We start from the raw sequence: 17,592 nt of genomic DNA on the forward strand, positions 1-17,592 counted from the left end.
TCGTGGTGTTCTCCAGAGTCGCCTCAGTGGCGGTCACGGCAGACTCTAGAAACTCGCACTCGCGGCGGCGCTTCTCCCGCCACAGCTCGTTTCGGCGCGCCTCGCCAAGTATCGCCGTTCGCGCCGCGATGGAGGCGAAGGCGATGCGGACTGAGCGGAGCGCCGAGTCCGCCAGCATAAAGAGCCCGGCGGCTGTGGCGACGATTACGGCTTCTGGCTTGCGCAGAAGCGCGGGCGTCTCCGAGGGGGGAGGGAGTAATTGGACACGTTTCTTCCTAGCAGACGGGAGTGGCTCTGTTTTGCATGCTGCGGGGCGGCGAGACGGACTGGCCGACGCTTTGCGAAGGGTGGGCAGCACCGGTGGATGGACGATGAAGTGGGGATGCATTTCGTTTGCGATGGCGAGTCAGGTGCGAGGGGGCCACGGTGGACGGACTCAATGCTCCCAGAGAACGTATCGGAGATCAAGCAGTTGGGGGACAATGCTAGTGGGGAGAGAATCGCGCCAATCCACGCCCAGAACAAAGCCGTTGAGTTGATCCTAAAAATCGTAGGGACATTGCCCATACAGTACCAAGGGTACTGTACAGGGTGCTGTGCCGTACGTATGTAATCCCCAAAAATCTACCAACCAAACGCTGGCTGCACCGCAACCTCTTCATTGCGAAAGTTTGGCGGGAAGCACCAGTCCCCCGCGCCTTCTTGTTGGCACCCAAGACAACCCCGAGCCGTCTGCCCCGGTACCGCTTACCTTAGATAGCGCTTCAAGTGCTCAATCGGAAAGTTTCTAGCGCTGGGCTTCCACCTCTGTAATGGCAAACGAGTTCCAGCGGGAGGCTGGGCGCTGGCGAAAATTCGAAGACATGCTCGGCATCCTGGACGCCTCCCTTGCGCACATATCGCAGCTCGTCTCTGTCAACGAGAAACTATCTGCCGAAGAAAGAATACAACGGGTAGGTCATCGCTTCCCTCACGCCTCGCACTCGTGTCCACATCGCACGGCCTTCACCCGCTGACCACTTTTCCATCGCGTAGCTTGAAACCCTCAAGGAGGCCGCCCGCGACATCGCGATCGTGGGCGCAGAAGCGAAGGGCCGCAGTGCGGCGTGCGGCGAGATGGCGCGGCAGCTGAACATGGAACTACAAAGCGGCGAGCCGATCAGCGACTTGCTCGGCCTGTACGACTCGGGCGTGGAGTCCGCGGAGCAGCAAGGGCAGCGCTCGTCGTACACGCGCGCGCCCGAGGTCGTGCGCGTTCAGAAATTGATCGACCGCCTCGCGCGCAGCGGCGACGAGGACTTGGAAATCGAGGAGGCCGTGGGCGCTGCATCGCGCACGCTGCGCTGCCCCGTGCTCAACCAGGACATCGAGAAGCCTGTCAAGAGCACCGTGTGCGGGCATGTGTACAGCTTGGCCGGCGTTATCTCGGCATTGTATCAGGAGCAGCGCGTCATGGATGAACGCAGGTTTCCGAAGACACTGGATCTCGTGCCGGCTGAGTACGAGACGAGATGCCCGGTTGTCGGGTGCCAGCACAAGATTTCGGCAGGCAAGTTGAAGAGGGACTTTGGGACAGAGCTCACACAACGGCAGCTGCAAAGCGCCAGAGCGTCGGTCGATGACTCGGATGCTGTCGACGTACTTTAGTTAGAGCGGTGGGGATGGGCACCGCGGAGGTAGGAGCAATGCTGATATCATAAATAAACTCGACCTCATGTCAAATTCCCGCGATGAGGTTAACAGAAACCAGGAAAACGTGCTAAGACTTGGTCAATCCAAGCCAATAAGTGAAGCTCTTCCTCTCCTCCTTGGCCTCTGGGGTACCTTCCCTCGCGCGGCTCTTCGCCAAGCGCTCCTCGATCGGGATCCGCTTCGGCGGCTCACCCAAACCAGGTGGGGGCTCATTCGGCGCGACCTCGCTTAATTCATAATGGGGGGTGGTCGGCACGCGGGCCTGCCAATCGCCAATGACGACGCGCAGGTCCTCGGCAAGTCTCGAGTCCGGCAGCGCGAGGATGCGGCGCGCGTAGAGCGGGCCGCCGGAAAGCACCCCAAGGTAGGCAGCGACGAAGGAGAAGAAGGTGGGGCCCAGGAAGCGGGCGTAGGCCGGCAGTGGGGGCTTTCCGCGGCGGGCTGCAAGACGGGGTTAGATGCGTTCTGCAGAATGAAGCAGAGGGGGTACGAAGGGGGAGAGGAGGGACGTACCGGTTGTGATGATGGCGGTAGTGGTGAGGACTGCTGCGACGCCGACGGAGGCACGAGTGGCGGCGAGGCCCAGGGCGTCAGATACGGCGGTTCGCTCCGCGGGGGTTAGGATGTCCCATTTGTAGCGGCGGATGAGGGAGGCGCGTGAGGAGAGAGGCCGAGAGGGACGGGAGGATGGCTGCATATCCACAGCTGGCGAGGAGGCTGGATCGGGCGGCATCGGAGGTCGGAGAGGTGATCGACGGGAGGGCTCGGACGACAGGGAGAGGAAGCGGAAGGCAGGGAAGGTGATAACTGATATCCGTTATCAATACAGGGGGGGTCTCTTAATTAGTGCACTTTTAGTTAGTGCACATTGGACTTTAATGCACCCTCTGATAGCTTGGCACGACTTTGTACAGGTGTACACGTATGTTCACGCGAGCACAATGGTCGTCGCCGTCCGTAGAGAGCGGGTTCCATTCTTTTACAGATCCCAGCAACCTTATGCATCTTCGAACAACTAATCACACAATGAGCACAACTGAACCAGCATCCAGGGCGTCAAGAACCCGCCTTACCCTTTCGCAAAAAGAGGAGGTGCTGCGGCGACTTTCACAGGCCTTTGCGCAGGCAGAGCGATATTGTGAGGAGGTGCGTGTTACGGAGGCGTCCTATCATTTACGTCTTGCTAAGCGAGCGTTGAGCCGTGTCTATAATGAACACACGAAGCGTCAGCGACGGCAGACGCTGGTAACGGAACATTTCGTTGCCCCGTAAACTACTTTTTAGCGAGCCCCTTAGATAATGCACATTGAAGATAGTGCACATAGAATGCGCATGGCACGGGGGTGCACTAATTGAGGGAGTCGCCTGTAACGAGGAAGAGGAATGCGCTGACACGTGTGAGATGGAAGAGGGAATGTGGAATGGGACTGTAAATGATAAAGTTGAGGTGGTGCGCCACTGTGGCATCTGTAATGCAATGGCTCCGATGAGGTTGGTTGCTCTCTCACAAGGGGGACCGCATCTGGCGGATGCACGACCTGTGGGCTGTGTGCGGCTTGGGAGCCCGCCTCCGAGCCACTCGCACCGCTTGACGTCACCAACAACACATCTTCGCCCCCACTGCGGTACTGCTCACCTCGTCTTCCCTTCCCCCCGCCGCCCCCCTGACCCTTCCATCTCTTCCCCTCCTTCCCCATCCCCCACTCCCCGCTCCCCCCCCCCTACTCCTCCCACCACTCACTCGCTCCCCTCCCATTAATCATGGCCGTTAGTGGGCTCTCCACACGCGCAACTCCCTCCGCACCATCAGCCTCCGCTCCGTCCGCGACTCGCTCAACGCCCGCTTCCTCCCCCACAACCCCCGCAGCCACACGCCATGTCATAGACAATCCCCCGACCCCATCCTCTCCTGGCGCTCGCATCCCCAATCGTCGCCAGTCAGCCCCAGACTTGATGAACTCCTCTCAATCATCCGCGTCCCGCGCCTCTTCTCAGCTCTCCGCATCCCCACCGAGACGACGCAACCGCGAATCTGCTTCCTCGCAACGCGTCCCACCCGGTGACGACAGTGATTCTGATACCCTTATCCCTACAGTTTTCAACTGGAAGTTCCCAGGTCAACTCGTCTATGTTGCCGGCGCATGGGATGGTTGGCGTCGTAAGGCTCCGCTCTATCGCAACGGCCGAGACCATCTCGCATTACTCTACATTCCCACTGGCGAGTTCCAATGCAAGTTCTATGTCGATGACAACTGGCAATGCGCACCCGACCTCCCAACACGCACAGATGAGTACGGCAACACAAACAACATCATCAAAGTTACCGATAAGGACCCTCACTTCGACTCTGCCGCCCCATTGCTTGAGAACAAGCCACTCAGTCCTCTTAGTTCGTACAAACAGAATCCCTGTGCTGATTTCCCTGCTGACCCCCCCGTTCTGCCGCCACATTTGCAAGCAAGAACCCTCACTATTCTCCCCCAAGAAGACCTTCCACCTGAACTTCCCGAGTCTGACGAGCCCCCTGAGCCGGAAATTCCCCGCAATTCCGCTCCACATGACGGCGCACCAGGTAGCAACATGGCTGCCCACCCCTTCTTTTCGTATGTCTATATCAATCATCTTTACCATGGGAGGGCTGAACAAGAGGATGAGGACGTCCAGAGCTTATCTCAGACAACTCGAATCGGGGATAGGGTTGTCAACACAGTCCTTGTCACCACAAAGCATGCCAGAGAACCTCTGAATGAGGTAAACAACCTCGAAAGTCAACCATAGCACCCGCGCGGTGTTGCTTAGTCTCAACAGGTTATTGGGCCACTTTGTGGTATTTTGTAATCCCCATCCATTATGTTCTTCACATGGCCTTGCCAGACTTGGAAACAGTACAAGCAAAAGAGCTTCAATTTTGATAGACGACATTCTCAATGGAAGCCAATCTTATGGCGTGCTTTTTCCGAAGCTGCAAGGAGGTTCCATATCAAAACTTGAGAGAGCCTCCTTCATTCGTGAATCGTTGCACTGGAAGCAGGGATCCGCAGAGGACATGTGCCACGGAGACTGACAGTATCGTCGATAATAGTTGGCCGATGGCATGAGCTCTCACAGCCCCCTCCCAATGTTGGACAAAGAACACCATTGCTCTCCCCCGGCTTAGCATATATATTCCACAATTAATGAGCCCGATTCACCTGCAAAAAGAGTCGTTGGCGTTCAGGCCCAACCACAAGGATATTTACGAGACCGCCCTCACTCAGCCTAAAACGCTTAGCTCCAATATAGGCAGACACTCGGTTGCGCTTCAAGGCATTTTTCCATTTTTGACGTCTAGGTGGAAAGGGTTGTGAAATGGTAGGTGATTACCTGCTTCCTTGTCTCGTGAGGATTTAGCGTGGCAGTAGGGAAATTCACGTGATTGGTGGCATCGATATAGCCACTTGGTTCAATTGCAATACTTCCATGTTTCTCGAAGCTGCCAGCCCCGTCACCACTGAAGCCATTTGCAGTGTACATCTGAAATCCCGGTTGGTTGCTTATGACCTCCATTGTGACTGCAGGCCCGTGCTCTCCGGCTGGCGCGGTTATTGTCAACAGGGGCAGCACGGGACCGTTCAGTGTATCTTGGTCGCTCGCAACAAAATAGTTGTCATACCCCGACGATGGCATATCCTGTGAAATTTTCTTGCCTTGGCAAAAATCAAACGGAGTTCCTTTCACAAAGGCGATATCTCCGGTGGGCACGTTTTTGTCATTCAGGACAAGATGGCAGGTACAACGTGGGGCTTCCATCTCGTATTCTAGGACAGAATCCCTGGCCTGGCCGAGCTGACCTGATAAATCAAGATACGGATGGAGCTGCGGAACGGGTACAGAAAAGGCCGTCCGTATACGTGAGGATTGGTGAGAAACGCGAACGTGTTAGGTGTCCTGATGTAAACATAAACCGAGCGTAGCGCGGGTGCAGATAAAACATGACGCACGCGTAGGACATACCGTCATATTGGTCACAGTCGCTTCCTTGCCAACGTTTGAAGTAGACATCGTAACGGTAAATCCGCCCGTTCCGTCAAGCTCATACCTGATAGAAACCTCCACCGAAGACGGGAAGCCTTGATCCAGGTCCGGTGAAACTAGAAACAATTCAACATAGTTCAGACCCTGGTCGCGAACCGCAAACAGCTTCTTATCCCAGCCAACTGTCCCTCCATGAAGCTGGTTTTGACCATTCTCGTTGCACTGCAAGATGACCTCCTTACCGTCCAGAGCAAACTTCCCGCCCTCGATGCGATTCGCTGTGCGACCAACTGCGACGTTTATATAGCTTTCATCCGCCTCCACCTCCGCAAGCGTCGAGACCGGCAGAACCATGGAGCGGCCATCGCGCAAGCGCAAATCTAGGACGCGGCAGCCTCGGGTGAGAATGGCTGCTTCCATACCATCTGCACCTGTCAGGTGGATAGTGCGAGCGTAGTCACCGGTCGCAGTGAAGCCTTCGATGTTCAGCATTGACGACGGTGCCACGGCAGCCATGTTGACTTTGGGAAACCGACACAAGGCAGACCTGAGTGATTACTTGCCAGCGGGGTGCAGAAGGTAGAGATACCTTTGCAAGAGACATGGCAACGAAACGAGATGCGTTGCATATATACGTGCGGAATCTTCCGAAGCGACTACGGAAACGAAGCAAAGAGGCAGGGGAGGTGGGGGGGCGCTGCTGACGAAGGATGGTTGGTGCAGGAATACAGCACGGTACACTCCCTCGGCCCTTACGCAAAACGAAGCCAATCAGTGACGCCAGGGATGCGACACTTGTACCCTACTGTATGCCTACGCGGGGGCGGAAGACAGCCTCACCCAAACAGCCAATCAGAAGGGCCAGCCAAGCAAATTCACTCCTTCTGCGCGCCTTCCCCATCCCCATACACATCTTGCAATACACCACTTTTACACGTGTCGTCCCCGGCAAGGACAAGTCCACTTCCTTCTCCGGGTCTCCGACTCACGGTGCGGTGCGACCGACCTTGCCGGTACGTGCCTGGCGCCCCAACTTGCAGATTGTCAGACCGCACAGGACGGTCTGTCCCGCAGGGAACAGACTTATAACCAACGAGCGACGACGAGTAAACGAGGAGTCATCGGTCTCCTACACAGATCTCACCCCAACTTGCAGATCTCACCCCGATTCATTCTTGCTGGCCTCTCGTTTAAACCCTCGCACCGTGGGAGCCAACCCCTGACCCGAATACCGCCTCGTCATGTCCGCCAAGACAACGCTGTGCGCGGCACTGACCCACGAAATCGAAGCCCTACACACTTTCTTTGAGGGCTGGTTCAACGGTACCCTGTCGAAGAATACCTTCGATTCCGCTTTCCTTCCTCGATTGGCGCTGGAGTTCACCATGATTCCCCCATCAGGCACGATCGCATCCCTGCCAGATCTGACCGGCAATCTCAGAAACGCACACAACACGAGCCCTAGCCTTGAGATTGCCATCCAAAACGTCGTCATCCGCCAGACTTTTCCAGGACATGCCCTCGTCACATATGAGGAATGGCAACGCACCAAGAAAGACCAAGGCCCGGAGATTACTGCCCGCGTCTCCACTGCACTGGTAGCCACCGGTGACACCCCGGTCTGGCTGCATTTACACGAGACCTGGATGAAACCTGAAAGTCCGCCATCCCGCTTCCTAGACTCCTGAATGCTTGCTTACGGTCCGGTACGCCTCTCTATCTCATAAGAAAGAAAGCATACAGTATTGGAGATGAGAGTTTCAAGGCAAGCGCCCACAGTATTGGAGATGAGAGTCTCAAGGCAAGCGCCCCTTACAGTATGTTCATACACTGCGTTCATACACTGCACTGTACTTTGTGTGTGGCAATAACATCAGACGTGGTGCTGATAGGGTACACTGCTTCGCATCTGGTCAGAAATGCGCCGTACGTTTTACAGTAGACGACGAATCAAGCCAAACGAACCCAGCGATGTGAAAAAGAAACATGCTACACCAGAAACCGTACCATGTAAAGTCCTTTCCATAAACATGACCGACACTACGTGGCATGAACTAGTTCTCGTCGATGCTTCCCCCATTAGTTCGCAATAAAGAGTCTGCCCATCCATAGTTGTCACAGTGAGGGAATTTAGCACAGTACGTCTCTTTTTAGCCGGCTCTTCTGCACTTCCTTTTATAGATGCTGTCAATTTTTGCAGCTTTCCTCCTCCATGGAAGCCAAAAGCAAAAGTAGAAGCCGAGAAAGTAAAACAGTACGTCTAAATTTACCACGCCAGAAGGTTCGAAAACTGCAACCACTCTCTAGCTGGGAGCTATTCTACGACATAACTGGTGAAGACATACCGAAAGCAGTTTCATAAAAAGCTATGAATTGATTTTCCGTTCAAATATCTATCTGCAAAACGAGCTCTCTATTCTTCGGAATACTTTAAATCGCTCACCTAATGCTGTCTCTAAACACAAGCTTCACCGTACCATTTTGTATCAATGGCGGTGTGAAATCTGCATTGAATTCACATGCAATGCTGTAAAGAGCTAACAAAAAAAACTTGCATTAGTACACTCTGGATGTTATTGTCTGCCGCTTATCTTCATATCCTTTCACGTTTTTCGGTATCTCTAGTACAGCATTCTATAAAAAGCAGTTGTAACAGTGTCTTGTTTTCCCCAGTCTGGTTCTTTCGGGATCTCGAAAAGTCTTTTTATCGCTGCAGAGATAAATAAACTCTTATGACTATCTCTTTGGAGGTGAAGGTTTCTCAGAAACCTTCACCCATTAGTAAGGAACCAGAAAATATTTAAGCACTTGAGATGCCGATAGCTCGTCGTTTCACACGTACAGTTGTATGATTCATACTAGTTATTATGTAACACTGTGGTGTTCCGCCACGAAAGCATTAGTCAGATGTCATACAGCATGATTTCGTATGCATCTCTCTCCGTCATTTTTAGTCCAAACTCTCCTACGGAGTTCTCCTTCACTCTACAGTACTTAGTCCTCACGACGACTCCGAGAGAAGGAGAGAGGAGGAGGAGACACGACAAGTAAACGACTCGTGCAACGAGGATTTTTACGCTCAACACTTTTCCTCGTCACATATTACTTCTATATAACCCTGTGGTCGCAACCTTTTCCAGGTCCCCGACTGCAAACGACTCTACTGATTCCATCTAGCTATATCCTATACCTCTCAATAGTTGGGAGAATACGTTAAATCCATAGGGCATTTCCACATGCAAAAGAAGAGCAGTATAGTTTACTAGATGTAGTTATTATACAACAATAAAAATACCGAACCCTCTTCATGCAATGAGTTTCATATTAGAGAGAGAATGAAAAAAGCTATGCAACGAGATGGAGAAAATGTTCGAACATATGTAGTCTCCTCTCCCCGAGGATTAGGAGTTTCTAAGAACATGCAGTAAAAAAATAAAAAAAATAAAAAGTTTATTGAAGGGCATCCCCAGTCGGTTCGGTTCGCACACATGCACATGTAACGTATAGTCACATGGTATTGCCGCTCTTCACGATACTCCGAACCAGGTTCGAACTTGCAACCTCTGGAACTGTGGATACTGACCCAGCCATTGAAACCACTGAGCTACGAAGCCTCTGTGCTGGTGTTGAAATGCAATTGCAATTCCTATTTAAAGTCTTACAAACACTCTGCTCTGAGTTCCACAAATCATTACTCAATAAAAATTATCTAAACCACACAAGTTGCTGATAAATCAAACTTTCCATGTGGGTTTCATTTTTTGAGACAAGTAATTAAAACATTAGTCAATCATCAGGCCTTCCAAAGTTTTCTTGGGATCATATCCTACTCTTCATGGTTTGAAGATAAAATAGCAGATATGGCAGAAGTATAGAAATGTTCGTGGAATTTGTAACTGTGAAGCTCAATATAAAAATTGGTGGTGCACCTGCTTCTTGTGCTTTGCTCCAGAACCATTCAGGTCCAGAGTCTATTGCCTTGGCTTCGCAATTGCCTCTGCGACGTGGCCTGCCGATTCGTCACTGGTAGAAATGAATGCTGTACCCTGTACTGTACCGAAATGCAGAAGAGGATTATGATTGGTTGAACAAATGTTTATCATACCCACTTCACATGCATTGTACAGCCCAGAATTATCATGCTCGATCTCAGGAGTATGATACGCTGTAAAGCAGTCGGAAAAGTTGCGGCTCATTTGTGCGCCGACGGCATGTTTGTGTTGCTGGGACAATGATTCGGACCGACTTGCGTAAACAACACAGCTTTTCTTTTAAACGAACCGCTTTTGTAGCTGAGAAATGGTCAGCCAAAGTGCCTTTGTCTCTACTACGGAGCGCATTCGTGCCCTTGAGAAGAGTTTTCATGCGGAAGGTGTGAAACATGCGAACAACTTAGTTGAAATTCTCAAGCATGTTACACCTGGTGATCCAGGCTGCACCAGAGCAATTCATGCTAGTCGTCGTATACTGACTGCACTAGAAAAACTTGCGGCACTAGAAGATGTTCTTCGCAAATGGACGCAAGAGCGTCGTGCAGATTACGCTTCCGCTCTCATTGCTATACTCGCTTCCGCTGCGGCATCCGAGCTGGAAAAGGAGACTGCCATTACGGGCGCCGCACTTACACATGCAACAATCTGGTCCACGTTTCTGAAATGCGCAATGGAAGGGAAAGCGGAAAAGACACAGAAAGACGTCATTCTGGATTGCTTTGTAAAACGTTTTGGGGATTTGAGATTGACTGCGATGCATCTGGTGAAAGCGAGAGCTGGGGATTTGGACATGCGTTTAGAAGTGATGCGCTATTGTGCAGGCCCTACTGAGCAGAAAGCAGCGAGAAAATCGGATGTGAAGGTTACGGACAAGGATCTTCGAAAGGCTTTTGGAGCAGCGTGGGTGTCATTGGTAGCGGACAAGAGTTTGTCATCAGAACACCGCCGCGATATTCTCGAGCGGGTTCCCACCGAGCTTATTCCCAATATGTCAGACCCCTTGGTGCTAGCTGATTTTTTGAACGATTCATATAACAATGGAAAGGATGTCTCCGTGGCAACAACTGCGTTAGACGGGTTGTTTGTTTTGATATCGAAACACGGATTGGATTACCCCTTGTTTTACCCAAAACTATATGCACTCATGTCACCAGATGCATTGTTTTATGCGAATGGGAGGAAGAGATTCTTAGAACTGTCTGCATTGTTTTTGCGCCAAGGCGCCATGCTTCCCGGGGGTATGGTCGCCGCTTTCGTAAAACGGCTTACCAGACGGGCCCTCATGGCTCCTACAGAGGGCGCCCTCTGGTGTCTCAGGCTCGCAGTCGACCTGCTGTACAAGCATCCCAACGTTTCCTACATCGTCCATCGGACGGTGAACCTTTTTGACGGTACTAATACCACTGGGTCCGTCGGCAAGAAACGTCCTCGGACTGACACGACTAAAGACCCCTTCGATGATGAGGAACTTGATCCTCAAGCAAGCAAGGCAGACGAGAGTTCGTTATGGGAGCTGGAAGTGCTAGCAGACCACATCTCTCCGGCTGTTTCGAGACTGGTGACGTCGTTTTCAAAGGATGTCCGAAAGAACCCTCCAGCACCACCAGGCGTCCTCTCCGATTACACAGGTCTCAGTTTCGAAGATACGTTCCAAGCCGAATTCAAACGACGAGCCAAATCGTCACATCTTGCGTATGACATGCCTGGGCGGGGACCAGGCGTGGAAGAGATAGGAAAAAAGCTTCAGCCCTGCATGGAGTGGGCGTAGGGCTTCATATTTAGGGTTTCTGCGTTGCAGTGAGAAGTGTATTCTTTAACGAGGATAAAACTATCTTATCGAGCAGGTGCCAATAACAACTCTCTTTTGTACAGAACGTATCCTGGACAGTGGTATCGAAAAGGGGCTCGTGGACGTTATTCATAAACAGGAAGTTGCCACTGCTAAATAGGACGAGACCTTTACAAGATTGCTTTCTTTCCATTCCTCCAAAATGTCATATTAGACCGACTGCCCCTACCCTTCCTCTTCCGTTTATCCTTACGCTCATCTTGTCTCTTTGCTTGCTCCATCCTCCAAATTTCTTTCGGAAGGACTTTTGGTGGCGCGATGAGGCCCCGGCGTTCGAAACTAACAAAACGATCCCTCAGCAACGGGTTCGCAATTGGCATTTTCACACGACGCATACTTTCGGAGAGTTCGGCACTCAACGTCACTGGTTCAACAACAGTTTCATTGCGGACCTTTTGACCTGCCACCTTTGCGAAAATAGGTTCGTGGACCTTTTTTGCTGGTGGTGGGTTCTCGCGCAACTGCCGGAGCTTTTCCTCACCGCTTAGCTTATCTGCTAGCTTCTTTGCTTCTCGGGCAATTTCATCGACATTCTGAAGCTCTGCTACTCGCCTCGCCGATGCCTTCTTCTTGGCAATGTTCGATACCATCTCACGTTTCCGAGCTTCTTTATGCCGCTGGGATCTTGTCTTCCGTTGCGGAACAGTTCTTATAATTGAATCCTCGTCATCACTGCTTTCGCTATCATCTGGTGCATCAGAAGCAGCCTTCATACCGGTGCCAAGGACCTCCCCTTCTGTGCTTTCCGCCAGCAAAGCCGGATCGAACTTCATCTTTGTCGCAGTCCACTCGTCATCATCGTCCTTCCGTACGATGTCAGCTAGAGCTTCTCCAAGCTTGTCCTGGTGGTCTCCATGAGTCGGATTAATGCTCATACCCTGTGCGGGGTGAATGACAGAGGGCGCAGAGCGGTGAATCACATTCACCTTTCCTTCTAAACGTCTGCGGTTTTGACTGATTTCGTCAGCCACCTTCCGCGACATCTCCCCATTCCAGACGTCCTCCATCCCATCTTTGTGCAGCTTCTGTTGACGAATGACTTCACTCCGGTTCCCGACATGACCACGGGGCTTGTCAAACTTTCGCTTCGCCAAAATTTCCACTTCCACAATTCCGAGGCCCTTTTTTTTCCTCTTGCCAGCTAAGTCTGACGTGCTGGCAATAGGCACACTTTTTCCGAGGGCGCCTTCGGATTTGCGCACTTTCGGTACTGCTCTTCGGGCGCGTTTCGCCGCACGGCGGTCCTCTGCAGCCTGCGCAAGCAGCTCTTGCTGCACTTCCGCCTTTTCTTTCCCCCTGCGGTCTTCGACAAACAGCTCAGTGTCGGGCACACTTGCAGAGATGACTTTCCCAAGTGTCTTTCGCTCTCTTGCTCCGCGAATACGACCATCCTCAATTGCAGCCGCAACGCGGTTCCCGCGATCTCTCCTCTTGCGCTTCGTTCCAGCGCTAACCATTTTGGCTCCTCTCAACTAAGACAAAAATGAGCAGGTAGAAGATGTGACGTAAAAGCCATTCGAGGTTGACGCCCGTACCTCTGCGATTGCCACAGGATTCCTGTGTTACCGCCGTCGCCTTCGGAAACGTGACAGAAAAGTGGGTACAGTACACGTGTACAATACAACGAGCATCTGCTTTTTTATTGGGTACAGGGGGGGACGCGCAATAGTGCCGCTTTCATTATTGCCACCCTCGAATTAGTGCCGCCAAAACCGGCAGACACAGGTTCTGCCACGTGTCATGCACGACGTCGTCATCGGCCACTCCTCATGCGCCTCAGCTCAATTGGTGACGTGATGGCACCTCACTCAAAGACCCTAACATGAATCCTGAAAAGATCGCCAAAGCGAAGCGTACGCGCCTTACGATTGCACAGAAAATCGAGGTTGGGCATCTGCTGCAGGTCGGAAAGTTGGTCGAAATGAAACAGAAATTGATAAATCTATGGTGGATGGTACAGTAGGGTTTCACTCCCGACTGAGCCTGGTGCCAGAAGACGGTCTTGCAGAAACTGCAGAATTCTGCAGGAAAGATGTGGAGGAATGGATTGAGATCGAGACTAACGAGCTTGTGGCAGAAGCTTCTATTAGTGATGCTTGCGATTCAATACATTATGGTGGAGAGCTACAGAATCAGTCTGCCAGTGATGCTATGATGGATGATTGTGGCAGAAGACGAGTGTGAAATTACGGAGAGGCGGGCCGTACCGAGTGCTGTAGTGCTAGCAAGGTTGTTTGGGTCTTTGGAGAGTCTGGGTGTGGACTCCACACTGTGGAGTGCGATGTGAGCAATGCCTTATCGCACTTGACAGTCAGTGACCCCCTGATTTTATTCCGCAAAGCCACGAGGTATGATAAAATTTGGTATGATATGTGATCTGGACCCACGCCGCCGCGCCATCGCCAGATGCGGTTTTGGCTCTCACTTCAAAACCGCAACTACGTCGCTCGTTTTCAGCCGTATTCTCAGAAGCGACATCGGAATCACCGTGACTGGAGCATTGGCAGTAATGTTGAGCTGCACTCCAGAACTTTTTGGGGCCGTGCAAAGGAATAATGAACTCTGTGCGCAATGTCGTACCGGACCCTTCAGGTGGCAGACAACGACAAACGCGCACCTGTTTCGCTTGCGAAACCTCGCATGAGAAAAAACCGAGTCTTCCAGTGACGTTGACTCCAAATCAGATTCGTGCGCGAGCACACTGTAGACACTGGGCACCTACGTAACCATTTTTCCGTGCTCAATGACTTGAAAGATCAAGTTGTTTGTTACGTACTCACTGTCGCGATAGGAAGATTGGTTGTAACGTACTGCGTAACCCCAGGAAGCATAGAAAATCATCTGTGAGAGCTCTTCTGGCATGGAAGACCAGGTGTGATCCTAGAGCTGGCAAACGCGTGGGAAGATTGTGTGATGTTTGTCAATCTCTCGACGACAAGTATGTGCCCTATTCTAAAAATGAAATCGCAGGACCTCCAAGCTATCGAGGACGTAATCCAAGTCAGGACTGGACTCTTTTCAATTTGACAAGAGATTCTGGACAAATTAAAAACGAATTTGTCAAGGAAATGTGCCGTTTGTCAGGTTGTAACCCAACTATTGCAATCAATCTAATTGAAGACCCATCAAAAGCTTTTCTGTGCTATTATCATTTGAACCACAGTAATTATGCTCAAAAGGCTTCCAGAAAGCTTTGGGAACTGAGAAATGGGCTAGAACTGTGCTTTTTAGCAAAGTAGGATGTCTGTTTAGCAACAAGGGGAACCATGAAAGGCACTGGAAGGTGCCTTTGTTTGATACAGATAATCTGCATTCCTTGGAAGACTGTTATGATTTCGAAGAGAATGTCTTGTTTCATTCGCAAGGCGTGTTCATTGTGCTCGATGCCATGGGAAATAATTGTTGCAGGAGCTGCCTGTATATCGTGACTGAAGGACAGAGAGGTGCCGTTGACGAGGTTTGTCTTCGATCTATGGGCTGTGTTGTCGATCGTTAGCTAGTAAGGTGCATTATGTACTCTCTCCAAGATGATTCGACACCTGAAAAGAATAGCTTATTCAATGATGCGGCTATCAAATATATGTCTGTATTGGCCAACAAGCTCAGGGTATCGTGCATCGTGTCTAATACAAGCGGAGCATCTCCCATTCGATTATTGCGATTTTCTGAAGTTTCGAAATTACGAAAAGAGCTCTGCTACTTTCACACGCATAACAGCTCTACAACGAAGCATGATATCGACAACAGAACTCTTCAGAAGAGAGTTGAGTTCGTACTGGCTGGAAAGGGTATAATTTTGAAGAAACTCAGCTACCGGCTAGGATTTTACATTTCCCTGAGTAACCTCGATACGGTGATAAGCTCTATCGCTCTGTCCATGGCCCCAAACCTATCTCAAGTTACAAGGCCATCCGCTTCAGAGTTGAAAACGCGTTTGAATGCTGTTTCCAAGCATTTCATGGCACAAAAAGATAAATACTGGAACGGAGACTGGTCTTTGTCGTCTGAGGTAGGTGCTATTCCAGGGCCTCTATGGACTGATGTTGTGCTACAAATGGCTTCTACCAGACGCATAGTCGCCTGGTCTGTGGAATCTAAAGCTGTTGGTACAACCCTTCAAAATGTATTTCCTGTTTGGAATGCTGAAGCCTTGCCGAATCCTTCAATTGAGCAATGTCTCAACTCTACGTCCGACTATACTCGGACTGATCTACTCTTGTGTATCCGGGTTTTAAAGGTGATAGAGCAGATGGTTCACTCGCGAATCAATGGCATTGCTGCGGGTCCTCTGACTATTTCGATATCGATTAGCGGTATCTGTGAGGTAAGCCCGTCATTCGTGTCTGTTCTGAATGCTATGAGCGTGTTTCTGTCATGCAATGTTACGGAAAAATACCGACTGAGACCCATTGCTGACAGAGAAAGAGCAGGCCCACGGGATTGGCAGACCTCAGACCCTGTTGCTATACCTGTCCTTCAGTTCGATAACTGGGATATAAAACCTCTACACGCCGTAAAAGTAGATGGGAAAGCAATGCCAAAAGTTAATGGTTCGTTGCTGCAAGGTGTTACGAAGAAGAGATCGAGAGATTTTGCGGCTTCGGAACGGAACAAACAGAAGAAAACGAAAACGAAGTTGAGGGACATTTCTGGATGGAAAAGTGTAAGGGTGCTCGGGACAAGGGACCAGTTCATTCGTAACTTTATCAAAGAGGAACATGGGGAAATACTTAAGCAATTCAATGACATTGTGTTTGGATTGTCATCTCTATACAGGGCTGCTCTCCTGGGAGGGAGTGACGTGAAAGATGGAGAGTACAATACCCGTGTGCAAGATCAGTTCGAGACGGAGTTGAGAAAAGGGCCGGTGAACTTTCGAACACTACTTTTGTCAGCCTTTAAACCACACGGTGGGAGAAATGTCATGGATGAAGATCTTTTAGATCGACAAGTGGTGTACGTAGATATTAGCAGGGACAGTGCTGCGGATATTTTCACTGTGCGGAGATTCTTGGGTATCATTGAGGAACAATTGCAACCAGGCACGCAAAATCGCCCTCGATTTGTTATTATCGGTGGCGACCAGCCTTCCTACAAAACGTTCTGTGACTTGTGGTTGAATTCATGGTGGAAAAATAGGGATGCGAGTAGTTCATCCTCGAACAGAACAGTACATGGAGATACAGGCCTAAAACGAGGAAAGCTACAATTGCATGAATGGTTAGTGCCTTTTCCAGGCTACTTTCATGCGGAGAAGCAGGTAATGTATGCCTTGTGCAAGGAATTGCTCGATGGACTTGGGTTGGAACAGTTGGCGAGAGGTGCGGGACTGTCCAAGTCCCACGTCTTGCACATTATCAATCACTCTCATGCGCGCAACAATCGGGCGGTACTGTTCAACTTTGCATGTGCTATGGTGATACATGTTACTGACCTCCTTGTTTTAGAAGACGAGCATGTCGCTAAAAGCATGTCTGCTCTTCATTGCTCTGCCCGCGCGAAGGTTGTGACCAGTGACAGTACCGCCATGTCCACACACAGGACCAAACAAAAAATATTTCATGGTTGCGCTAATGAGAGTGAAAGACGATCCAAGTCTGGCTACGTTAAAAAGTTGTACAAAGAAACCTCCGACATTGTTACTGCTGCCGTATTAGAGACAGGACGAGTTATCAGGACCGAGTCGAGGAGAACTTCTGCAATGGACCTAACGGAAAGCACTTTATTGGAACACTCCTACTTTCCTGCCTTCTTCCCACCATTGGATTCCACGTTTTATCCAGAACGGGGCATTCGGACTTGAATGAGGCGTTCTGGTTCAAGCAGAATACCGTTCTGCACTCCTCGAATCACCTTAAATACCAGGAGCTATCTGTAGTGCAATAAACGGCTGCACAGGGGGGTGAAAAGAAATGGAAATGATGGGGTATGACAAGCAAAAGTGGAAATCATTTCACTTTATTATTATAATTATTAATTTTAATTAGTTGCATATTAGTTATTTAACATTAGATTAGATCTAGGATCTAGCGCCGAGAGCTACTG

At 50.6% G+C, this 17,592-nt stretch overlaps 7 protein-coding genes; 4 read left to right on the top strand and 3 right to left on the bottom strand.

The window, feature by feature from the left end:
• Positions 1-717: 717 nt before the first annotated feature.
• On the top strand, positions 718-1,763 carry CHC_T00007313001 (hypothetical protein). XM_005711324.1 is given in 4 exon segments: positions 718-812; positions 813-953; positions 1,036-1,647; positions 1,648-1,763. 2 exon segments carry the CDS (start codon positions 813-815, stop codon positions 1,645-1,647), a joined length of 753 nt encoding a protein of 250 aa, XP_005711381.1. The 5' UTR covers positions 718-812; the 3' UTR covers positions 1,648-1,763.
• A 3,256-nt stretch (positions 1,764-5,019) lies between these two features.
• On the bottom strand, positions 5,020-5,481 carry CHC_T00007314001 (hypothetical protein). Its single transcript, XM_005711325.1, has one exon. The coding sequence runs from the start codon at positions 5,479-5,481 to the stop codon at positions 5,020-5,022; it is 462 nt and encodes a 153-aa protein (XP_005711382.1).
• Positions 5,482-5,610: 129 nt separating this feature from the next.
• On the bottom strand, positions 5,611-6,222 carry CHC_T00007315001 (hypothetical protein). Its single transcript, XM_005711326.1, has one exon. The coding sequence runs from the start codon at positions 6,220-6,222 to the stop codon at positions 5,611-5,613; it is 612 nt and encodes a 203-aa protein (XP_005711383.1).
• A 293-nt stretch (positions 6,223-6,515) lies between these two features.
• CHC_T00007316001 (hypothetical protein) lies at positions 6,516-6,929 on the top strand. The gene has a single exon (XM_005711327.1). The coding sequence runs from the start codon at positions 6,516-6,518 to the stop codon at positions 6,927-6,929; it is 414 nt and encodes a 137-aa protein (XP_005711384.1).
• An 18-nt stretch (positions 6,930-6,947) lies between these two features.
• CHC_T00007317001 (hypothetical protein) lies at positions 6,948-7,394 on the top strand. Its single transcript, XM_005711328.1, has one exon. The coding sequence runs from the start codon at positions 6,948-6,950 to the stop codon at positions 7,392-7,394; it is 447 nt and encodes a 148-aa protein (XP_005711385.1).
• A 2,611-nt stretch (positions 7,395-10,005) lies between these two features.
• Positions 10,006-11,466, top strand: CHC_T00007318001 (hypothetical protein). Its single transcript, XM_005711329.1, has one exon. It carries the CDS (start codon positions 10,006-10,008, stop codon positions 11,464-11,466), a length of 1,461 nt encoding a protein of 486 aa, XP_005711386.1.
• A 9-nt stretch (positions 11,467-11,475) lies between these two features.
• On the bottom strand, positions 11,476-13,004 carry CHC_T00007319001 (hypothetical protein). XM_005711330.1 is given in 2 exon segments: positions 11,476-11,657; positions 11,658-13,004. The coding sequence occupies 1 exon segment, from the start codon at positions 13,002-13,004 to the stop codon at positions 11,658-11,660; it is 1,347 nt and encodes a 448-aa protein (XP_005711387.1). The 3' UTR covers positions 11,476-11,657.
• Positions 13,005-17,592: the final 4,588 nt, after the last annotated feature.

Source organism: Chondrus crispus, genomic scaffold (assembly GCF_000350225.1).
Source record: "Chondrus crispus Stackhouse genomic scaffold, scaffold_7, whole genome shotgun sequence".
NCBI lineage: Eukaryota > Rhodophyta > Florideophyceae > Gigartinales > Gigartinaceae > Chondrus > Chondrus crispus.